This window comes from Maylandia zebra, linkage group LG7 (assembly GCF_041146795.1).
Source record: "Maylandia zebra isolate NMK-2024a linkage group LG7, Mzebra_GT3a, whole genome shotgun sequence".
Taxonomy (NCBI): Eukaryota; Metazoa; Chordata; class Actinopteri; order Cichliformes; family Cichlidae; genus Maylandia; species Maylandia zebra.
Genome location: NC_135173.1, coordinates 45801507 through 45826299, shown reverse-complemented (window position 1 = coordinate 45826299; position 24793 = coordinate 45801507). Strand labels below are relative to the sequence as shown.

The following is a 24793-nucleotide window of genomic DNA, read 5'->3' as shown; positions in this document are numbered from 1 at the left end:
TCTGGCATAGGCTATGTGAATCTACTTAACATCAAGACTTTATGTAAGCAGTTAGTATAGTGTGATAATCTAGGGTCATTAGTGCTTTGTTAAGTTGGGACACAAAAAAAAAAAAAAAAAAAAAAAAAAAAAATATCGAATTTCCCAGAGGAACCCACCCGAGGGATTAATAAAGTTCTATCTAATCTAATCTAATCTAATCTAATCTAATCTAATCTAATTTTTTACAAAATGGGCTGGGAGTGAACAATGTGTAAATTCGAAACCTCTGCAGAAACAGGGTTGCTAAAACATTAGAGATTACACCACGGTTATGGTGGGGAAGTCTCCCTTGTCTTCACCACGATTGTTTTGGTTCCCTCAAAACTTGGGGTAGCCTTAGATCATGTCTATCCTCTTTAAATAATGTAATACAGCATTCATTAATGCAGTATAGCTAATAGTCTGCAAGGTTTAATTCTTCTGTTTGTGTGGTCTACAGATAAAGGAGGAGTTCAAGAGAATAACCACTGTAAGCCTTGAATGGCTACACTTGACCATTGCACCCCAAAACTGATGGATGTCATTTTATCAAGGGGAGGAGCTAAAGGAGTGAGAATCAGGCAGATCAAGGACATGCTTCTTGAGGTAGGACAACTATTTAGACTTTGGGTAGCTTTAAAATGCACTTTGTTGGCAGTCACCCATGTAGTTTATACGCATACTTTATTTTTTCTTAAATAGTACAATACAATTGAAACACGCAGAGAAGTAGCCATCTGCTGCCTTATCACTTTCCTTGGAGAGAAGGACGAGGACCTTTTCATGGAGTTTGGTGCAAGTAATTCAACAGTGTGTGTGTGTGTGTGTGTGTGTGTGTGTGTGTGTGTGTGTGTGTGTGTGTGTGTGTGTGTGTGTGTGTGTGTGTGTGTGTGTGTTCCATTGATCATCTGAATTCATTACGATTCAGTAAGTATAAAAGTCTAATCTATAATTCACTAACCTATTTTTTAAAATTTGCTTTACAAGGACACCGAAGAACTTAAGGCAGGTGATGAAAACTGCCATCATCAGTAACCGGTACACCCCTGGATCTAACCATAAGACTGCAACCATTGTGGTGGAGGAAACAAAAATCATGGAGGGCCAGAATTTCCCAAGGTGCTGTGTTTTGCTCATGGGCATAATATATGCTCTCAATCTAAGCTAATGCAAGGATCTGAAATATACTTTTGAAGTTGTTCAGAAGCTGTTCCTTGACCTTGATGGAACCATCATTATGTTAAAGATGTTGACTCTGTTTCAAAAATTGTTAACTGTTTTGAATCCTGTATGTGTAACATTGATCTTAAAGGTGTTTGCTGCATTGTGTAATAGAAAGATGCAAGATCTTGTAAAGTTTAGTAGGCATTGAAAGTTAACATTTACTGAACACTTGCATGGAAGTATTACTGCAACAAAATGTTTTCTAAGTAGATTTTTTACCAATTGAACACATTTGTTTCTGTGGTGTTAAATACATAAAGGCATATTCTATAACTTGGCTGTGATGGTATAAATCTAAATTTCTGGTTTATTTTCACTTTTTAAATACAAAGTGTTGAAATGCCTACTGTTAAAAAATAAAAAAGTTATTTGATAAAAAAAATGTTGAATGAATTCCTTTCTTAAAAGCTATTACAATAAAAAAAATAAGAGAAAGCTAAAATGATGACAATAATGATGAAAATCAGCAACTTAATATTTTAAATAATGAACTTTAAAAAATTGTTTTTGTAATTGCTGTAATTAATTACATAACACTTAAAAATCATTTCAAATAATGTGGAAAAAGTAATTGGAGGAACATAATTTTTATGAGTAAACAACTTAAAAATATGTTTTTAAGCTACCAAATATTACGTAAATGGTAATTAAAATCACCTTTGATTATGGAGGATAATTTAATTCCCGTAACTCAATATAGTTTGTTGGTTCAATCTAATTTCAACATAAGTTATCATAACTCAAAAAGAGTAATGGAAACTGTTGCGTTAATTTTTTTTGTTGAGCTTAAACAATAGTTTTTAGAGTGTACAGAAACTGACTGAACCAAAATGATATGACCCCGTAAATGCATTATGACATTGTGAAAAGCACAGATGATTTTTTTTCTTTGAGACCAGTTCAGATCTCAGGAGTCTTCCAAGAATCTGTCTCTTCCTCTTGTACTGTTCTGACCATCTCTCTCACGCACACTCTGGAAACAAACAAACTTAAAGTAGATCCTGTGTCAAAGGATCAATTTGTATATATGAGTTTTTGAGTCATTTCTGCAAATATGGTATTTCTGTCTAATTTATGCTCAAGATTTGTTAATCTCAAACAAGCGATAACACATATTTGGGTCGGGGTTAAAAACAAAATTGCACCGATGATGTAGAGGTCTCCAAAACTCATGAATAAAATATGATACACTTGGCGTTTCAGTGTTAACTAACTAGCTGCTTACCTGAATAAAAATTCTGCCTTTGAGACAATTTCGGAAGACTTATCTTTATTAAATAACAAGCTAGAGTTGAATATTCTGCTTCTGAAGAAATCCTGTCTTCGTAACTGCTATAGCAACTAAACTCTGACCCAGTGTTCAGTGAACATTCAGTTAAAAACAAGATCTTTTGTCTATTTTTGTTATGAGATCACGAGTTGCTCATTAAAACCTTCTGAAACTGTATTAGGTGTGTCCTGCCTCTGACTCCTTTTCATGAACTGTGACAGACACTAACTGTTCAGAGAAGTTGGACCATGTTATTTAAGAAGCTGAGCAACCCCAGTTGGTGTAATGTCCCTGCATAGACCTTGATATTCCTCCCACCAATCCTTTGAATAGCGTTTTGTATGAACATGAGGGGAATTCCAGTAGAAAAATCACCTGATGTTGGATTTTCGTGACCGCTTCTCCTGGTCACGGTTGTGGGGAGCTGGAGCCTATCCCAGCTCTCACAGGTCTACACACTGTGCACAATTATTAGACAAGTGAGTATTTTGCACATATCTTTTGACAATTTTTATGCATATTTTCATACTCTAAGCTTTCATACTCTAAACATGAACACTTATTTGATTTAAGCACATCAGGTGATGTGTGTTTGTGCAATGACGGAGAGTACTGCCTAAGGAGACCAACACCTCATATCAAGGGGTGCATAATTATTAGGTGGCTTCTTTTTCTCAGACAAAATGGACTTAAAAAAAAGAAAAGAGGAAGATTTAACTGACAGTAAAATGGCAACAAATGTCAGAAGTCTTTTAGAAGGATGCAGCACTCCTGAAAGTGCAAAGATATTGGGGTGCAATGACAGAACCATCAAACATTTTGGTGCAAACAGTCAACAGAATTGCAAGAAACACCCAAGTTTTGAGAACAATCAAACGTGAAGCTATCATATTCCAGAATTAGACCCTACCTGGAGTGGTAGATTCAGTGCTCACAGATATGGCCAAGACAAGGAAGGCTAAAACACAATCACCACTGAACAAGACACAAGGAACACAGCACACGGCTCTAAACAGTGTCTGGGAGGCTGTTGCTGCTGTGGCACAAAAAGGTTGATTTTCAATAGATGGACTTATCAGTTTGTTGATCTATCATATCATTCTTCTTCTTATTATTATTATTATTATTATTTTATTTATTTTTTGCTTCTTCTTTTTTTTTTTTTTGCATTTTTGGGTTTATTATAGCGAAGAAGACATGTAGCAAAGGGCCACTGCTTTCTGGCCATGTGGCATGTGGTCGCCTGCCCACCCACTGAGCTAAAACAGCCCCCACTGAATTCTTTTTTAATATCAGAAATGTTTATTTGTAAATTTAGAGTTGTTTGTTTTTATTATTCTCACTTTAACTAATGAAAATAAACAACTGAGATGGGGTATCCATTTTGGATTTTAATTAACATTTTGAAATGACCAAATGAAATGCAGATGTTCAGAGTAAAGTTAATCCTCAGAAATACAGCTTGCCTAATAATTGTGCACACAGCCATTTATTCCCAGTTTGAAGTAGGTTATTTTAAACTTTTTCCTGAAAGTAACTTAAAGCAGATTTCTCTCTAGAGCTGATTAACTCAGGTTCCTAAAGTGGGATGTTGCTGGTAGTTTAACACAATAAATGTTATGCTCATGATTATGGAAATATTTAAAATTAGGCTGGGTGTGCAACTATGTTCTGAGGGCTGCTCTGGTTGCAACAGGTGGGTTTATACATGTGGATCCATCCACCTGTGCAAAGGGCAGATGTACAGTAGTATTCAAAAGTAAAGAAAGCCTGTCTGGAAATATATTTAAAAAATCGCTACAGTATGTGAAGGCTACTTGTCTATTTTTTCTTACTCTGCACTTCATGGCAAACCCTCACACGCGGCCTCTGAATATGTAAAACTGGTCATTTAAAGTGCACCCTGTTGTTCCTAAGAGTGTGTCGTCATCGAGACGATCGTTGCGGAAGTGGCATGCGCTGTTTGCAGAGGATGAAACCTGCTTGGCGAGCACGCAGGGGGAAAAGAGCCGTCAGATGAGCAGGCTCTGTCACAGAAACACACAGGTGGATATGGATCATCTGGAAGCACGAAATCCGCTTTGAATCACTCTGAGTTCATGTGAGACTCCTCTGTGCTCCCTTTAAAAGCGGGCTGACCAGGGAAGATCTTTTTTGGAGCAATGGGTGCACTACAATCCTCACCTGGACGGCCAGAATATAGTGATCTGGCGGAAAAGACGGGCTGTGAGTAGTCATCACCGGGCTGTTGTTTGCATTACTTGAAAATGCTTCATTTTCAATCAGACGTGTAGAATCAGCCTGCGTAAAAAATGCAAAACAAAAACAGGAACTCACTGCGGCGGAAATAACATTTTAATTAATTCTTACTTTAAGGCAGTCTTAAAGGAGAAATACGTCCATGTCAACGTAATGCTCAACATTTGGTGTTTCCATTCAGTTACCTGTTAGTCATCACTGTGTATAAGATAAACCAGTAGTTGTGGTGCATTACAGATGAATAATTTAAAGTGCAAGTGAATGGAAGTGGAACTTTACCCGGTTTGCAAAGAGAGGTGTTGTTAATAATAGATCGGACTCTATTGAAAGCTTTGACAGCAGCCATTTACAGTAAACACCCAAAAGCTGAAACTCCAGTTTTCTACTTTCCTAAATGACCTTATGGTTTCACCTGTATGTTCTAAACAGGTGAGTGTGAGAGATGAGAGGCAAACCAAACTGTTTTACATGAAACGTGAATATCCAAATTAGCTGCTTTGAAAGCTGAAAGTGGACAGCTGAACTGGCATTTTAGTGGAACTTAATCTTGGTGTGCAATCTTTACAGGTAGTTTTGTCCTAAAGTTTCCGTCTTATTTCTCAGTTTCATTTGAACAGATTGGAGTTCTGCATAAAAGATTTAAGCAGCTGAGTCACAATGAAGAGACTCTACGGTAAGCTGATATTTCATTTGTTCTTGAAACAAATATTCTTTGGAGCGGGAAACCTGCTCTACAGGATTCTACGGTTGTGTCTCTTATGAATGAGCTACTCCTGAAAGTCTATTTTAAACCCTCAGGAGAGATCATTTCAATGAAATCGACGACCTAGCGTTCAATCCCATCCGCGCACAGATCATAGAGGCGTTTTTTGACAGAAGGTACAGTAATTAACCATTGCTTTTAATCATTTTACTTGTATTTTTCAAAATCATAAACAATTCTTACATTTAGGATGATTTGCTGTTTTCTTCAGAAACTTCCATCAGAATGGCGAGGGAAAAGTTCAGGAGATTGGCTTTGAAGAGTTCGTGGTGGTCATGTCCCATTTTAGGCCGCCATCGGCGCACATGACAGAAGAGCAGCGTGGAAAGACCAGGAGAGAGAAACTGAGATGTACGTCTCAGTATAGATCGCATGAACTCGACTGCTTGACTTTTACCTGAAGATGACACAAAGTCAAACCTGCGTTTGTTTGTTTTTCTGCAGTTTTATTCAACATGCACGATACAGACAACGATGGGATAATAACTCTAGAGGAATACAGACATGTAAGCTCGGGGGAAGAAATGATCGTGCACAGTCACCTTAAGTTTATGATCATTCTCAACTGAGTTTTTAAGCTGTTTAAAAATACTGACTGTAAAAGTAAATTATCTTTGTGTTTTACATGTAACTCTAGTGCTGGGGTTATTAGCTCAATTTCCTCCAACGCAACTGATTGGCTGCCAGTAACAGACAGGATGATGCGATTACAGCATTACAGAAGTGATATCTTACTTCAGCTGTTGTTCACGTCTGTTCAGGTGGTGGAGGAGCTGTTATCTCGGAGTGGGACACTGGAGAAGGAAACAGCCAAATGCATTGCTGATGCAGCCATGTTGGAGGTGGCCAGTATTTCAGTGGGTCACATGGTATGTAAGCTAAAGCATCTCAAGATAACATTAAGGTGTCTGGATAAAGTCAACAACTTCACTTTCTGGCACACAGGAGCCTGATGAATTCTATGAGGGCATCACATTTGAGCACTTCCTCAAGGTTTGTACACATAATGCACATTATTAAACAATATGCACTCGTTGGTCACTTTGTTAGGTACACTTTGCTAGTTTTCTGTTTGGTTTGCCTTAAGGATGGCCTTAACTCTTTGTACAGGCCATCTGAGTACAGTGAACTTATTGTCACGTTCAGGAAACCAGTCTGAAAAGAACTGAAAGATGGGTACACCGTGGTAGATATGGTCAGCAACAATACTCAGGGGCTCTGTGGTGCTTAAATGTTACTCAGCTGCGATGAAGGGAACCAAAATGTGCCAAGAAAATACCCACAACAACATTATTCCACCATCAGAGGCTTGAGCTGTCGGTACGAGGCACTTCATGTTATTGATACCAAATTTTGACCTCACCATCTAAATGTCATGGACAAAATCTAGGCTTATCAGACCGGGCGACGCTTTTCCAGTCCTTTGTCTGGTTTTTGGTGAACCCATGCAATCTGTAGACCATATCTACGTGCCTAAAAGCACCGAGGTGCTGCCATAGTTATTACGAGCATTTGATCAGGTGTGCCTTAAAAAAGTGGCTGATGAGTATATGTGTACGCTTTAACTTTCTTTTAACTGATCAGTTTGCATTTAAATTGGAAACTGGTACTAAATAACTGAGGTTTGAATGTAAATCTGTGTTTTGCAGTTGCTGGAAAGATTTGAAATTGAATCGAGAATGATCATTCGCTTTTTGAATATGGACACGACAACTTTGTGTAAGTGAGGTCGGTATGCTGAACCATGAGGTGCAAAATGACGTTTTCACTGTATTGTCTGTTTAAGTTTATTGCTCGCACTGAATATAAGCCTTATTCATGTTTGAATAACTATGCAAATCCTAAGACTATATATATACACATGCTGGATGTATTTGAAGTAATCTGACTGTTAGCAATACTTGAGATAATTACTACGCACTTCTAGCAGTTGGACAAAGCAATATTAATCAAATATCCAGTGCTAGCTAACCAACAATATGACTCTATGCATGCAAGTATGGATGCTTGATAAACATCTAAAAATGTTATTGCCATAAATCAATAAGTCTCAGTAGTCAGGGATATAAAGATCTGTCTTTAAATGTATCTGGATATGTCTCTATTAAGACAACAGCCTTTTATTAATGTCACAAACATGAACCTTCTTGGTGCATGCTCTTCATGTTGTACTTGCACAATAAATGACCCGATGAAACTGTCCTGACTTCAGTTCATGATGTGGATACTTGATAACAGGAAATGGGAGTGCTGTTCTGCATGAATAAATGCTTCACGGCAGAATCGGTTTAACATTTAAGAAGAAATTCATGATGTGAATTTCATTTAAGTCAAACCCCTTTTCATGTCAATTCTGCTTCGTCATGCAGCGGTCATTACTCCCTTTTATGGTAACTGGCTGTAGAGGGAAACAGTCTGGTTACATTAAATGTTGGAACTAAAGTGATCACAGGATGTCTCAGAAAAGTCAACGTACCCTGAGAATGGATGACTCATAGAAATGGTTTTCATTAATTGCTTTGTCTGTGGTATAGATTTTCCTTCCGATACTTATACTTGGCAACTTCTCTTTAATGATGAAAAGACGTCACAACACAAGGTTAGTCAGAGATCAAAGAGAAACCTTGTTTGGTGTCTGTAAGCTAACGGGCTTCGTGTGAGACTGTGACGTTCTGATGTACAAAAGCATCATTTTACAGCTTTACTCATTAACGAGGAACTTAAAATCGGGGAATAAAATCTTACGTTTGCAATCCTAGAAAGCAAGACTTTAAAAAAAATAGCTGGCAACTTAGGAAAGTGGAACGCATAAAATAGGAAGTCAGATTTTTCCTGGTGGCTGAGTGTTTACAGTATAAACCACATACAATAACCAAGGTATCCCTATTTTAAGTGTGGCTGAAAAATGACCTCTTTTGATTTTTCTCATCCTGTTTTCTCCCCATGTGTCTGTAGCTCTACTGTCACAACACCAAAAGGGCTTAAAATATGAAAAATAACTGAAATACCTTTAAAAAAAAACAACCCTAGTTTGTTAACATGAATGGATGTTAGTCTTAGAAATGTTTTTTGCAGTGGTGCATCATGACTTTAAATGACTTGAACCCCTGGTCCATACTGCCCCCCACAGGTCAAACCATGTCAAAGCATATAAAATGATCATGGCCGTGCACCTGCTTCTCTTGTGGTAACTTGTGTCTTCATCTATAGAAGATGCTTCAGATAATAAAACTTTATCATTACTCGTGTAGATTCACCGATCTGCCACAGAAGCATATGTCACTGTGCAACTTTGGCCTTTAACTTCACAAAGCTGCACTTGTGATGATACTTGTCGCTTCTGTTTGGTGACGTCTAATTTAAGAAGGCTTCAGTGTTTTAGTGGTCCCACATTGTCGTCACCATGTCTGCTGAGCATGACCTGTGTGTCAGTGAAATAACAGACACTACTGATTTCCACCCAGTAGGCAGTAGTCGTGGGTTAATCGGGGGATTCAAGAGATATTTTCGGAACAACTTGACTACAATGTAGACTGGAGAATGACTGTTGCCCTGAGGTACCCTCTGTGTTTGTGCCTTAAATAAGCCAGAGTTATAAGAGGGAACTTGATTCATGACCCAGAGTGAATCCCCCTTCTACTTCCAGTTTCCCGACAGCTTGTGACCTGAGGAAAGTTTAGCTAAGAATTACTTCACTCCAGCATATATCCTTATTGTCACTGTGTACAGAGGTGACATCTCTGGAGAACCTGTTCATTATCTGTGTGGTGGGTTTTTTTTTTTTTTTGGTTTTTTTTTGGGGGGGTTTACAAAGGGTGTATACTTACACATTTCCTTTTTGTAGCTGCAGTTTCTTCTTTTTAAGGCACACAAGGATACACAGCACACACTATTAATGTAGTGCACAACTATTATCTGAACCACACACACCCACACCTTGTGACTAGCCAGACAGCCCGCCAGTTTCATGAAATCTTTCCTATCTGATGCAGCCTTCTTTTGAACACATGCGTCATTCAGAGTTGATATCACGCAGTCAGCGTCTCAGCAGCTTCCTGATTTTCTTTTAACCCCTCTGGATGGACTGATTCTGTGCAGATCACAAGCTGCAATGTTTTTTGTTTCCATCTTAACTTGTCAGAAGCAAAGGAAGAAGAATTATTATTGTAGAAACATCACTTTATCTTAGATTGTTGCCATGAAGTAGGCACCAGTATTGTATTAAACTCCATGCTTTTTTTTTTTTCAGATGGTCTCTGACAAAAATGATTAAATGGATGCTGACCACATAGTACAGATGCAAAGTATTCTTTTAATTGTTGTGTGTAGCGCAAATAAGTTTACATCATCAACACAGGATTTTCCCAATGGCATTTTGCAAATTAAATACATATTGCATGGACATAACATTTCCTTAACAGCATGACAATTAACACAAAAGAAAATAAATATTAAATACCATAAATAAGCTTGCATTGACACTCCAGCCACTTTTACACTTACATTTGTTTTTCTCAGGAAACTGACTGTGTAAGGCCACCTTCTGGTCATCTTCAGAATGCATTGATTGGTGTCCTCTTCGTGCACACTTTGCTTTTTAGATTCCTCAGTTCTTTGGAAACGTTTGACATGAAATCCTTGTAGGTCTTCAGGACCACGCAGCCGTACACCTTCTGCTGGAAGACGTTCTGAGCTGGTGGTAGTGTTGTCGGCCCCCCTGCCGGCTCAGGTATGGGCAGGTTCGGGAAGAGGCTCTGATAAAATGTGTTCATGAAACTGGCCAGACTCTCAGTGCGACCCCAGACTCTGGTGAGCTCTTTCAGGAGAGGGCTGCCAGGCGATTGTAAGTCTGTCTGCTGCTTGTATACACGTTTAAAATGTGGGAGGAAAGCTTGGAGATGCGTGTAGATGCTTGCTATCCTTGCTGGGGGATCCAGCCCAGAGATGTTGGGATCAGGGATGTCGTTCACCGACACCTTGCAGAAGAGCTCTGACATTTCCCCTTGAGCGGCTTTCTGCAAACAAGGGGAAAAAGGAAAGGAATCAGCCTACATAGCTTATAAGTGCACAAGCATATCTGCCAGTATACTGGTAAAGTAGAGCAGTTTTGTGCCTGTAGTCTACTCACATATGTCTTGATTAGGTCACCAGATTCCTTGTGTACAATTCTGGTGATCTTCAAAGTCCGCTGCAGGAGATCCCCACACTGCTGATTCGTGCTTAATGCCACAGTTTTTGTTGAATCAACAGTCATAAGCAGCAAGAGAGACAGTAATGCTGAGGAGAAATGAGCTAGTCAGTTATGGTTATCCTTCATCACATTGGTGGGTTTAAGGGGATCTTTGCATAAAAACCAAAAAAGAGATTTATTTTTTTATTTTTTTTGTACACCAAATATGTGGCAAGTAAAAGCTTACGGTGCCATTTCCAATACTTTATGTAGCATTATGTTAAGAAACTAATAAGCATTGTAATTTCCTTTACTGACGCAGAAAACGGCAAACTGCTCTTAGTTTCACAACAGCTGTAAATCGCTAAAAATAACCACATCCCTATTGGCAAAAAAAGATGCAAAAGTGTTCAGTGCTTTATATTTAAAGCACAAAAAGGAGACAAAAAACTATAAAACTTACTTGCTGCTGTTTCCATGAACTGCTGAAAATGCATATTCTTTACATGACCATTCATTCTCCTCTCGGTATCACAAGCAAATTGTGCGGACTTGTCATAATCACACTGCTTTAAAACTTTTTAAAGACAGAAACCGCACATTTGTCAGAGGAGGAAATGACGTGCACTTGTGAGGCAACCAAATTTCCCAGAATTTCCTCCTTTCGTTCACATGTGCATTTTTTTTTTTTTTTTTTTTTTACGCCTATAACAAGCAAAGTGGGCAATGTATCTAAATGCCTGCTCCCTTAATAGGCATGTTGGGGCATTGTCTGCTCGTTAGGACATGTATGGACATAGGGTTGTGGCATTTAAAATAGGACTTCCTTTTTTGTGCATGGAAAATAAACACTTATATTTATACATTTCAAGAAAACTGAAAGAGTAACCTGCAGAATTTAGAAAACAGTGTCATACATGAATGAAAATCATATCAGGACTGAGGTCAACCTACACTTTTCACACATGCTCACCAAATTGCTTCCTACCACTCTTTAAATGGCAAGGGTGAGAAACTTGTCGGTGTGTGGAGGTAAAAGTGAGCTCATCACTGTCTGTGCAAAGCTGGGTGTTGATAATTTTTTTGTTTGTTTGTTTGTTTTATAGATCTGAAAAGAAACTTAACGTTTCTTATTTTCTATGTATAGGCATTCACGCAGGAGGAGTCTGATATTACTCAGGATCTTTCAGTTTGTGTTTAGCTTTCAGTGGCTTCGCTGGCGCAGGCATGACCCCAATGATTCAAAAACAAAACCACATGACTAAAGTGTCCTGCTGCTACCTGGCAAAGTTCACTCTGACATAACCAACAAATTCTAAGGTAAGTGCTGAGGAAATGTTATTTTTGTTTGGACCACAAATGTGAGGGGGGATTTTGAAAGCTGTTTCATATTGGGGTTTTTTTCTACCTTCTGTTAAATTTGGTAAATAGTTCTCCTGAATTTCATCTCTTACTCCTAAATCCCCTCCTAAGACCACGTGTCTTTTTGCAACAATGTTTTCAAGCGGGTGTTTGCACAGGAAGCCGGCAGGGTCACAGGAAACAGGTCACATTTCTCAATCACAAATTTTCTGAGTGCGTAAAAGGACTGGGCCTGCTTAGGTAAAGCATGCAATCTGTTGCATGGGCTGACTTTAACACTGGATGATCTCACTGTGACATGCTAGTGTGGCGTGTCTTCCAGAGATTTATGAGTAAACATTAGACATCTCGCAGGATGGGAAAATATGAAAATAACATAAACTGGGCTTTTTTTGTTTTTGTTGTTGTTGCTAATCGTACAGTCATCCCCCAACACTTCTGCTTGGAGACACCCAATGACGTCTTTTTGGCTCACTATCTGCATCACTAGGTTTCATTTTAGGTCAGACTGCAGGTCAGACTGCAGGTCAGACTGCAGGTCAGAGGTCAGACTGCAGGTCAGACTGCAGGTCTGCAGGACAGAAAAGTGGCAATCTCCTCTGAGGTAAAAGCAACAGGTAAACTTTTCACTGAAAGTGAAAAAACCTCATTATGAGCTGGCACCATCCCTTTGTTTTCTGTTGATTATCACATTTTGGTTTCAATACCCTAGATGTATTATTGCTGAACTACTGACTACTTGAGAAAAATGAGGGGGAACTCAATGCGCCACATCCCTGTCAGCACTACTTCAGGTAAAATCTAACCACTCTTTTGCCACCTTCAGGGGGTTTCCAGTTACCCCAGGGGATTAAAGAGGGGTTGCGGCGAGACTGGCAACTGCTGCAACAGATGTCGGCAGTTCAAGGAAACTACAGTGAGATTCCTGCTCACATATAAAGTAGAGGCATGCTAAAAAATAAACCACACTCACTACCTAAATCAAGCAGGCTTTCCCTGAAACGTGAGGAACCTGGACGCTCTGCAGTGCAACTTCTCTCTCACTTCTTGCTCCAACTTCAGGTTTCTGTTTTCACAAGTTAACAAATGTGTGTTTGCATGCTTGCAACCTACAGTAAATTATGATAAACAGCGTTTTATTTGATTTGATGTAGGTCACTGTGGTTATAATGCACTAAGAAAAGCAAAAGTGAGACGATTTGCACCACATGACAAAGCTTTACAAGAAAATTTAACCACAAATGATAAGAAATGCACTCTGACATGAGATGCAGGATGATAATTGAGAGTCCTTGTTTTCAACAGAATCTCTTTTATTTTTGTCTTTGAACTGCACAGGAAATGGTGAATAAAGTTCTTTAGGAAAGTCCCCTTTATTCTAACTAAATACATCTTTCTAGTAACATAAAAGTCACACAAATTGTAATTGTTTTGCAGCTCACAAACAAACTTATTCAAGCACCCCAACAGCACTTTTTAAAAAAATTGTGTCCACAAAGCTTTCAGTTACACATGACCAAGACAAAAGGCCTTACTGCATATGAGAAATGCTGTCATCAAATTTCAAAAAGTTCATGAAAACGTCAAAGACTGTAAATCTTAGTGGAGCCGTTCGACCTTAGAAAACAAATTCAGAATTTTAGGTGTAAAACAAGAGCATTTAAGTGCTATTGCGTTCCGACGCTGAATGCCATCGCGTTCGTCTGCTGTACCCCGGGGCGCGTCTTCTAGCGTTCAGCCCTGTGAGGAACATAACCAAACATTAATACAAGTTGTGGCTCTGACGTGAAAAGAAAAGAAAAAATGTAACAGGGTTGCATTCAAGACCACCACATTAAACAATGTTCCAAAAACTGTCCCATGATAAAATAGCATTTATTTTTCCATACATATACTTAATTTTCTTTTAAGAGGGTTTCACTGCATGGGGTACTCTAAATATGTCATGAGTGTTTGAAAAACATAGTAGTGTTTTGACTCAGAGTGGGGGCGGGGGTGGGGTTCAAAATGCTTTACATTTTGTAAAAATCAATCGTCTCTCCGAGACAAAACCCACAAGGCTAAAAGTGGCATTAGAAATTAAGCACCAAACAATTACCCTTCCATTCAGTAGAAATGGAATAATTGTGCAACCTGTTCAATGACCATAACAAAGATGGCAAAAAAAGATGTAAATCTTATCATTAGACAGTAATAAGGAGAATGCAATCCAGACCCACATGCTGTTGTCTGCTGTTGTGGCGTCGCTGATACTGATATATAAAGTCTGTGGTTCCATTCACCTCCATCTTTACAATCTCAAAGTCTAGTGATTTGACTTAGCAATATATTGAGCTATTGTATGACCATTTCTCTATATTATAAAACGAAAGAAAACGAAGCAAAATCTTTATCATTAGACTCTGGTATCAGTAACAGACGAGTGTCTCTGTATATTCTAGCTATGTTCTCATGTACAAATATTGATATCAAAAATTATACAGCACAATTCTCACCATTTTCCTTTACAAGAACTTTGATTAGTGAACATTAAATGATTCACAAGTTTAGATGAACTCAAAAACAAAAATGGTGCCGGCCTCAGTAGGTAAAATATAGATATAACAAACACGTAACTAAAATCTGCTTCAGGCACAACTTAAATAAAGGCATTTGTGAAAATTATCATATCAAATATGGCGCTTATGTCCAGTATCCATAGGCCTAAAAAAATGCTATGACCACTTTTATTTACAAACAGCTAAAATCTCTGACAGATTCATGCTTCACTTCACAACCTGAATTTGTCCTTAAAGTGCATGCAATAATAAGCAGTTTTACCAAGTGGGATCTTGAGTTGTGATAAGATAAATGGGCTGATCAAGCTTATGCCAATCGAGTCTACATATCAAATGAAAGAAAAGATCAGAACTGCCTAGAAAAGTGAGGGTCCACAGTATACTGTATGCATAAGCACAAAATGGAAGTATGACGGGAAAATAAAAATAAAAAAAAACTCTGACTATCCAGTGACCCCATACAGTAATATTCACATTCAGAGAATAAAATAAAGAGAACAAAATGAAACTAGTAAAAAACAAAACAAAACCGAAACAAAGCAGCTTAACACCACGGGGGAATCCGTAGCTCACATTCCACAATGTCCCTCCATGTAACACACATTAAGCCTCATATGAACAAGATGGGTTTCTACTTAAACATACCAAAGTGCCCATTTTACTAAAATTTCCTGATTTATTCAATTCATACCAAAAGGAGAAAATGGCATGGAGGAAAGAGTCTTTTATTTCAGACACATAGGCTTTTGAGTTACACTGACTAGGTTTGACTTTTATTGACACGTTGTTGTGTAGATTCTTTTGTTTTACCCCCCCCACCCCCCTTTAAAGTTTCACAAAAGAGGCTCTCATTGCACGCAACACCCCAATTCAAAGATGCAATATCTAAGAGCAATGAAAAGTAATCCAGTTTTGTCACCCTGGGTGGGACAAACGGTCAAGTGGACGTGAAAAGGGCACGGATATGTTGTCCTTTAGAGATAAATCCACTTTCATCTGTTGTCTTCTTTGGGGAAGTCTATAGATCCCAGGCTTCCAAAGCCGAGGCTTCTACTTTCTGTGTCAAAAGCATTAATTTCTCTGTCCTGACGTTCCAACAAGTGCTTAATCCGTTCGGTACGTTCCTTCTGAAGTGCAGCCAGTTCCTCCTCAATCTGCAATGAAAACACAGCATGGTAAATGGAATTAGATTCATTTTACCTATTTTTTTTAATCTGTAATGGCATTATGGTTGGAGATGCAACAAGCACTGGTTAAATGTTGCCTATATGCAAAGGAGCTAAAGCTATCCAAAACTTGGAATCCAGCTGCCTCGGTATGAGCAAAGGATCAAAGCTGCCATGAGTGAAAAAAAGAAAAACGTTGACGTCCTCGTAAATGGTTAAGTTATAAACATAGTGAAAAATAATGTAAGTTTTGTTACATAAATCCACTGTATCTGCTTTTTTTTTTTTTGGTAAGGTCAAATATGTAAAGGTGAAGATCCCGTAACTTACTGCACTTTGAGGGGAATTGAATTCGCCTCAAAATTGAAAATTGAATCATTTCTTTTATTATAATTACAATATCCTGTACTGAAGAAAATTTTATTTTTCCTCATATATGCCCTCAATCATAGTTCTTAGTAAGAAATTGAATTGGCAAAAAAGTAGGAGTAGGAGGAAAACTGGAAATCAGAATCAACCGCAAAAAAATTCAGCTGTTGCATCATAATTGTTGTCAGTAATTTCAACATGTTTACTGTATATAAAGATGTTGCAGAAACCTATTACTACATTTCCATTAAAATTCATATTTTTGTTCCTTTGATGAAAAACTGGGTCTTTATGGGTCTTTTTGGCTTCAGGTTCATATTTAATATCAGAAAACTGTTGGGTAGTGAAACACTTGCCCATTGAAGGCAGTGTAGACAATCAAGACAACACGACCAAAGGAGGAAAGAAAAACAAAACAAATCACACAAAAAAAACACATAGGAAATGAAAAAGTAAACGAAACTAGATTAAACTAGACATGGGAAGAAGGCATAGGAGGAGATAGGGCATAATGGGGGAACAAAAAACATATTGGAACCCAGAATTGAAGATTCATAAAAGTAAATCAAAATGTAGATATTAAGCAATCTAAGAAGCAAACAGAAAAACGAAAGAAGGTCCTTAAAGGTCCAAAAACTGGAAACTCTGGGTCCCATGCTGGGTATAGATCTGGACATTTCAGAATTCCTTCTGCTACTTCTATCAGCAGTCACATCATCAATAAACATTAGTGACCCAGTGCTACGCAGCCTTACATGCACGTATTATAACACTGGCTTCACCATGAGTGACAGAAGATGTGGACTGCTTTGAATCATGAGCTGTTTCTCTCACTCACCCACACTTTTCTCTTCCCATCATTCTGGTAAAGGTTAATCTTGGTTTCATCCGTTTTATATGATTTTCAGCACTGTGCAGGTTCTTTGTGATGTTTTTTAGCAAAGTGTAATCTGAAGACTTCTTTTCTTAAACATGAAAATAATTCTATCACTGCCCACTTGATGGATTTATTTTGTTTTATCAGCCTAACCCTGGACTGCACCTCAGCATGATGTTTATTTTACAAATTATGGTCCAAGTTATTGTAAAATAGATGATAATGGAGGGGATACATGTGTCTGTGTAGTGTCTTCTTATCTTTTCACTGCTCACTTGTGTTGTCTGTTTTCAAAAAAGTAAAACACCAACAGACAAAATGAGAAACTTCAGTTAGCAAAAAAGAGAATCCAGATGCCGTCATTTATGTACAGTGTGTGGCATTTTGTCATTTCAAGTATCAGACAAATAAAAACCAGAGAATTTCCTCCTTGGCCTGAGGAGGCAGGAATGTGTGACCCAGGTTTAACTATCTAAAACAGTACTTCATTCAAAACTATAAAGGCAGTTTCACAGTGTCATTAGAAGAAGACTCAAAACAACCACCAAATTATCTCCACAAGATGTTATGAAATTACTTTTTATGATCTTTCAGTTTGAACCAAAAGTGGTGAACAGAACAACGCTGTCATCATTAGAGCCCTGCCATGTCATGGCTTTCCTATATTATGAATAAAACAATAAGCATATTTACCATGTCCACGGTGCACTTGACTACAAACTAGAGCGCCACTGTTATGCTGTTGTCAGCTGATAAATCGTCTCTCTGGACGCAGATCTATCTACCTACCTATCTGGCATCATTTTCATAGAATATGGTATCATGCTGGATTTATTTTAGAATAGCTTTGATGCTAAATGTACCTTCTGTTCAAGGTGCGCTCTCCGTATGGAGACCTTCTGCTCAAGTTTCTGCTGCTCGCGCTCATGTTGGGTCTCCATCTGTGACTTGGTTTTTTTCTGGTAAGCGTCCAGGAGTTCCATCTCTTGCTTCAGCTGCTGCTTCAGAGCTTGGCACTCCGTTTCCTGCTCCGCTTCTAATCGCATCTAGAAACACGGCGAGACAGAGTTAGCGACAAACATCAGCGAGTGTGGCTGTTGAAATTCCAGGCTCTTGTGTTGACGAACGAGCCCCGTTTCAACTGTTTATAACAAACTGCTGCGTACCGCTTGTGAAGCCATCATCTCGTTGATGCTCTTCTCGTACTGCTCAGCCAGTATGGCCAACTTGCGTGTCTGCTCCTCTTTCAGGGCCTTCAGGATGGTTTTATGGTCACCTTTGGGAGACACCTCTAGCTGATGGTTCCTAAGAGCCTTGTACTGCTTATTCTGCACCTTACATGTGTCCTGAAACTGTTTTTTGATCTGCATCTCCAGTGTCTGCAACAGAGATAATGATTGAATGTTAGTCTCGTGCTCTTTTCTTGGTATATTTAAATTTAAAGCTGGTTCAGTTGGTTGTTCATAACTCAACTGAATGATTAGGCTTGTGGATTCAAAGCCTGAAGACTGCTCAGTCTACCCTTTCAAAGTATACAAAATAAAGTTGTATGAATAAATAAATAATTTGTTTGCAGCGCCCTTGAACATTTATTGTCATAAGTGGACTTCTGACCACTGTGCTATTAGATAAAGAGAGACGAGATTTAAACTTGTGAACACGCATGTTTTGGAGGAAGCAGTTCTCATGGCAACGTGTTTAATGGTTTTCTACAGGTGACTACCAGGCTAAATATTTCAGTCAAGTTGAATGCTATGAATGCATTGCACAGCACTTGCAGAGCTTCAGCGTAAACGCATGACTTCATCAGGTTATTATGTAGATGTTCATGGGATGTAAACTCTCCACCACACAGAATAGCAGCAAAGAGTAAATCTCGGGCACCTTGAGGTTTCTGGGCTGCTGTCGTTGCTCCAGAGTGTGTTTTCTGTGCAGTTCCCTTTGCCGACGGTTATTGTACTCCTCCTGGTTTTCAAGCTCTGTCTGGTGCTGCAGCCGCATGAGTTCGATGCGCAGCTTCTGGAGCATCTGCAGCTGCCTGCGCTCCAGGTCCTGGGTGGACTCATCCTGCCGGATCATCAGGGCATGTTCCATCTCTTTCTGGGTCCTCTTCTTGTTCAGCTCCTGGGACACGAAAATGGACCATTTTGAAAGACAGTATTAATTTGTCATATTTCTTAATACAGGTTTTCTTCTTTTTCTTTTTAAATTTTTATTATTTTTGATTTAATGTTAAAACTTCTATTTATCTCCATGTGTTTCTCTTTGCTGAAATACATGAAAACTATGTAAGTGACATGCAGTTACAATGCCAGTACTTCCCTGGGAAACCCTTTTCCACTGTGGAAGAAAAACCCTTGCACTCTGTACAACACCTGGAGTTTTGAGTTTTTTAACCTTTTCTTGGTTGTTATCATTAATTGTTAAATTAATGCCACAGAGTTTTTATACCGTTGGTGAGTGCACCAGCAGATATCCCTTTATGAATGATATCCTATGATCTATAATTGTCATTAATGTAAATAAGTATACATTATCCAAGAAATTACTAACAGTAAAAATAACTCTTAGTTGCTTCCTTCAAGCTACAAAAAGTTGTTGTGTCCACAAAGCTTCTGAAAACAGAAACAATCATCCCAAAAGCGGGTGACTGTGAACGCTGTTTCATGGTGGTATAGTCTTCTTCTTTCGGCTGCTCCCTTTAAGGGTCGTCAGAGTGGATCGTCTTCCTTCCTACCCGATCCCTGGTATCCTCCTCTGTCACACCACCCCTTTGCGTGTCCTCTTTCACTTCCTCTGTGGACCTTCTCTGAGGTCTTCCTCTCTTCCTGCATTGCAAGAAGAGAGGAAGACCTCACTTCCTGCATTGCAAGATTGAGATGTCCAAACCCTCTCAAGCTTGACTGCCTCTCTAACTTTGTCTCCAAACTGCTCAACCTGAGCGTTCCCACTGATGTACTCATTGCTAATCCTGTGCATCTTGGTCATTCCCAGTGAAAATCTTAACGTCTTCAGCTCCAATGTTTCCAAACCATACATCACAGCAAGTCGTGCTTTCATCTTGTAAACCTTCCTTTTCTTTCTCGCTGCTATCCTTCTGTCACAAATCACCTCTCACACTCATCTCCACCCACTCCACCCTGCTTGCACTCTCTTCTTCACCTCTCTGTCCGTTGCTTTGGATGGTTGACCCCAGGCATTTACACTCATCTACCCTCTGCTCTTCTCTCTGCAGCTTCACTGTTACACCATCCTCCCTCTCATTCACAGTCTTGGTGGCACACAATGTTACGTAACATCAGGATATTGTATTACTGTACCTCTCTCAGTTGCTCTTGTTCAAACTCATGTTTCCTGAGCAGACTCCGGCGTTTCAGAGCCCTGCAGCTGCGATCGTACACCAGCCTCTGCTGGGCCAGCAGGTGAGCTTCCTCCTCAGCCTGAGAGCGCTGCATTGTTTCTTTGTGCCTCGACAGACGCTCCTGCTTTTCCTCCTTGGGTATACAAGGGTCATTGTCCATCTCCTGCAACGCAGCACAAACCGTGTGAATGGACTTTGGAAAAAGCGAAGATTTTCTCAAAGAACACATGCTTCGCGTGCAACTTCATAAACTTATTTGTTGATGATATTTACTTCCTTGATCTTGTCTTTGCAAAGCCTGTATTCCTTTTTCTGGTTTTCTAAGAAAGAAGTCAGCTCTTTCTTTTGCTGAGCAACAATCTGCTGCTGGATCCTCCTCTCTTCTGCTGCAACTGACTTCATCTGTGAAGACACATTCAAATAATCAGATTATCACCTTTTTATAGAATCCCTTCCTTACGTAGACACAAGTGCAGCTCAGAGTGAGTTACATCACTCTTTAGTTTTCATCTCATTCACAAATAACACCTGCTGCTGAGGCTGTACCTCTTTGTCTGTTTGAGCAACATGGCGTTTGGCCAGTCTTTCCAGCTCAATGTAAGTGTTGTTCGCATGTGTCTCCAATTCCTTCTGCAGCCGGAGCCTATGCTCATCCATCTCGGCCTTTAGCCTGTTCTCCAGGGCGATCAGCTGCTTCTGGTGCTGTCGCCGCATGCGCTTATACCCAGACATCTGCACCCGCAGCTCAAAGTCCTGCTCATGCTCCTCGATCTACCTGATGCCCTACATGGAAGAATATGGGAAGCAGGAAGTGAAAGAAATCGAGCAGCCAGAAACATGAAGCCACACATCGTACAGAAAATACAAACTGCAAACTAAAAAGCAATCAGAAGCCAGATCAGCAAAAATCCATAACAACATCTTTTTGTTTGTTTGTTTAATCATCCGAAATTTGTAAGATGCCACTATTCAGGAATCAGCACAACAATCTAAGATGACTGAGAGAAAATTCAACCTTTTACAATCAGCGAGAAAAAAAAAAAGCAAATAAACTAAATCTCACTGGTAAAAGACATCAAACGGTCATTTACATGGATTACACATAAACGCAATACACACACTTCAAAGCAGGGGCAGAGAGGGAAGCTGAGGATGGAAAAAATGACATCCATTAACAGGATCTGGTTGCCATGACTACAGATGTACAGCTGAGAACACAGACATCCCTTCCCTCCCTCCTCATCCTCGCGCCGCCAAGCACGCACACACAAGCTAGCGCACACACGCACGCGCAAACACACTCGTATTTTTATTGTTATTATTGTCAGTATTATTTGCTCTACGCAAACGGCGGTGAGAGGGAGTTGCGTACCAAAGATGCTGATTTGATGGTGGCAATGTGTTCACAGATCTTGCAGTCGAGAGACCGGCTCTTGCGAGAAGTAGGCCGCAGCTCTGGCCTGGTGTCCCTGTGCACAGCCTCATCCCTCACGCAAGCATGGTCCTGCAGGGAGGGAGGAAAAGGGGGAGATAGTGGGGCTGGGTACTTCCCAGGCCCTCCGCACTCGCTGTTTCTGCTAGAGCCGCTATTACTGCCGAATCGCCCTGAATGCAGCACAAATCCAGCCTTAAATGCATCCTTCCCCTGCTTGTTCCCCCGCTACTGGCTGCAAGTCCTTGCTAAGAGAGAAAAGGGCATTGCCAAACAATTGCAGGCAGCACCGAGAAGGCAGCCACTAGATGAAGTCGCTCTTTTTTTTTCTTTTTTTTTCTGGCGTCCCCCTCTTTCCAAAGAGGAGGAACCGAATGGCTCCGGTGGATACGGGTGAATTATGCAATGCCTACCATTGATGATAATCGGAGAAAGACGGCACAGAGATGTCTTTTACAGCCACTCTTCTTTTCCGTTTCACAATGCCAGAGATGTTTGGGAGGAAATATAGTTTCCCTGCGTTCCTGTGGTCGCATGTAGTGCCATATTTGAAATGCTTTGAATCAGATAAGGCACATCCAAACATGGTTTTCCCTCGAATATGTCGCCCGACGATCCGTTTGTATTCCACTCGAATTTCTGTCCTACATTTACAGCGCACTTGGTCATGGTAGGTGGTTCTGGTGCCTTCTATTCATCTCTTTGCTCTGTCCCTCTTCTACACTCCCCCTTCCTTTAAAGAGACACCACAATACTACTGGCACATCTCAACACTGGTGAAGTCATTTCACACAAGAAGAGATGTTCAAACATGCATATGCAGGTGTTCGTAAAGGTACTCGCATCAGTTATTATCATCAGAGCATCTTCTTTAAATCATAATGAAGAGACAGTGGGGCATTAGACAGCATTAAAATTCTATAATGACTTTTACGCCTTTTGAATAAAACTGTCTGATTTTATTTCATCGGAAGTAAATGATTAATTATGTTAATTATTGCAACAATTCTGTAGCTGTCTGTAATTTGCAGTATAGGTAGAGTAACGAAAAACACTGATGGGTGCTATTATTCCTGCCAGTACTCCATGTGGATGCTGGAGGGAGACAGAGGGCATAGATTTGGGGGTGGGTGGGGGTCCCTCTCCGTGGTGCTGAAGGGGCAACCTTCCAGAGAAGAGGCGCCAGAAACTGCAGTTCCGCTAGTGGCCACTGGAGGCTGGCTCCAGAAGTGAGTCGATCCCCATGGGCTCCCGTGTTAAAATATTCAACTTTAGAGCATTTAAAGGCATGATTACCACCTGGTAAAGAAATCAGTTTTGGCCTCTGTGAGTAGTTTTCCCCTCATAACAACTCTAAGGCTGGTGATAGAGAGTGTGGAGATGATCACTTTAACTATGTGTCTGAAATCTTCAACCAATCTAGGAACCTTGTCTCAGCCGTTTGTTCAGCCTAACGGACAGACTTTTTGAAGTAATTTTCTTATCATGCTGTCAGCCACCAACAAAATTCTGATACAATCCTGGAAGTCTGAGACACCTCCAATATTCAATAGGTGGCTAAAGGGATACACTTAGAAATACAGCAGATGTAGATAGAGCAGGTGTCTTTCAGAAAATTTGCTTACCAATTATCAGTCTAATCGCAAAGTTATATTGAATCCTTTTTGGTCCTGCATATTAACAATAACAGTTGTACTATGAACACTTTTAATTCAAGTAATAATGTATCCTAGTTTATATGTGAGCCTCCGACCATTGTTCAGTTGGTTTTGCGTACCTTTATCTTCTAGGTCTGAAAAAACAATAAAGAAATGGTTAAAACAAATGACTGACACGTGCCCTAACACTGGCAGGTGTTATGACCTTTATACTAATACTAGGGCTTGATACATGCTACAGACCATCCAGGAAGTTTTTACTTTTTATAAGCCTGTTAAACACTAATGTGTCTGTGCATTGTAACCATACAGTTTATGAATGCACTTTGCTAATCAAGCTAGCTAGCATTATGCACTGTTAGGGGTGTGGCTGCCATGTGTGAAAGAAGTGAAAGATGAGAGACATTTTTTCCTGTTCATTTGCAGATGCTTCCAGTGGTTTAGTGGTTGATAAATTTGCTTAGAAAGCAAAAGGTCAATAGTTTACTTCCACTTTGGAAACTCCAAACGGGTTGCGTCAGGAAGGACATCTGGTGTAAAACTGCCAAATCAAGCATGCCTATGACAAGGGAGCAGCTGAAACAACTTTTAGAGTTTATTGGTAAAAGACCCCAAAGATTTGGCTGATTTGTTTCAACTGTTAGTACATTTTGTTTTTAGCTTGTTTTTTCTAAAGTTAGCATCATATTTAATATTTGAATTACGCATGCACTTTGTTACCAAATTAGCTACATGTTAGCATTAACACTGGGTAAATCCCAGGATCTACCCTTCCCTCCAATAATGCTCATGATGGAGTTAACAGACAATCATGCCAGAAACCAAACTCAAGTATTTAAAAAAATGGTAAAAACAAATATGAGTGGCAGCCGATTTCAATTTTATTTTTTAAATGTTGACTTTCTCTAGTTTTGAACTGGCTTTACACATTGGTAGTAAATGCTAGTAAAGGACTTTGCAAATGTACAGTTCTTTTCACAATTTGTATCTTAAGTACATATAATTAACAGTATTTTCTATTTCAGAAAAAGCATGCTGACTGCCATTCATCTGTTTCTTTGTGACACTTGATTTGCCGCTTTCTACTGATCAAATGACGCTCACAAAAATGTCAAAATCTCGTACTTTCACTGTGCCTTCTGTTTTTTCACCCCAAACATTTGTCATGTAGTATTCTGTTTCAACAGTAGATGTCACCCTTGACTTCAGCATGGGGACAGACTTTTTTAGACACTTTCAAGTCAAGATGAAACTGCCACTGTGTTGTGCAACTCTTACTCAGGAAAAAAAAGTCACACCCAAA

The 24793-nt window shown here is 39.5% G+C and overlaps 3 protein-coding genes and 1 long non-coding RNA gene across 4 annotated transcripts; 2 read left to right on the top strand and 2 right to left on the bottom strand.

Annotated features, from left to right (window-relative positions):
• Nucleotides 1–286: 286 nt before the first annotated feature.
• On the top strand, nt 287–1731 carry LOC143419711 (uncharacterized). Its single transcript, XR_013099728.1, has 3 exons — nt 287–627; nt 724–820; nt 1009–1731. It is a non-coding gene; the product is annotated as an uncharacterized LOC143419711 (long non-coding RNA).
• Nucleotides 1732–4480: 2749 nt separating this feature from the next.
• Nucleotides 4481–7748, top strand: tescb (tescalcin b). The gene is made up of 8 exons (XM_004538104.3): nt 4481–4741; nt 5378–5447; nt 5573–5653; nt 5749–5888; nt 5982–6043; nt 6299–6406; nt 6483–6530; nt 7187–7748. Exons 1-8 carry the CDS (start codon nt 4678–4680, stop codon nt 7262–7264), a joined length of 651 nt encoding a protein of 216 aa, XP_004538161.1. The 5' UTR covers nt 4481–4677; the 3' UTR covers nt 7265–7748.
• Nucleotides 7749–9829: 2081 nt separating this feature from the next.
• Nucleotides 9830–11347, bottom strand: m17 (IL-6 subfamily cytokine M17). Its single transcript, XM_004538105.3, has 3 exons — nt 11171–11347; nt 10666–10814; nt 9830–10552 (listed from the first exon to the last, which is right to left on the bottom strand). Exons 1-3 carry the CDS (start codon nt 11223–11225, stop codon nt 10091–10093), a joined length of 666 nt encoding a protein of 221 aa, XP_004538162.1. The 5' UTR covers nt 11226–11347; the 3' UTR covers nt 9830–10090.
• A 2035-nt stretch (nt 11348–13382) lies between these two features.
• taok3b (TAO kinase 3b) lies at nt 13383–22593 on the bottom strand. The gene is made up of 8 exons (XM_012918333.3): nt 21773–22593; nt 20947–21183; nt 20674–20802; nt 20360–20563; nt 18924–19163; nt 18206–18418; nt 17903–18085; nt 13383–15781 (listed from the first exon to the last, which is right to left on the bottom strand). Exons 2-8 carry the CDS (start codon nt 21130–21132, stop codon nt 15620–15622), a joined length of 1317 nt encoding a protein of 438 aa, XP_012773787.1. The 5' UTR covers nt 21133–21183; nt 21773–22593; the 3' UTR covers nt 13383–15619.
• Nucleotides 22594–24793: the final 2200 nt, after the last annotated feature.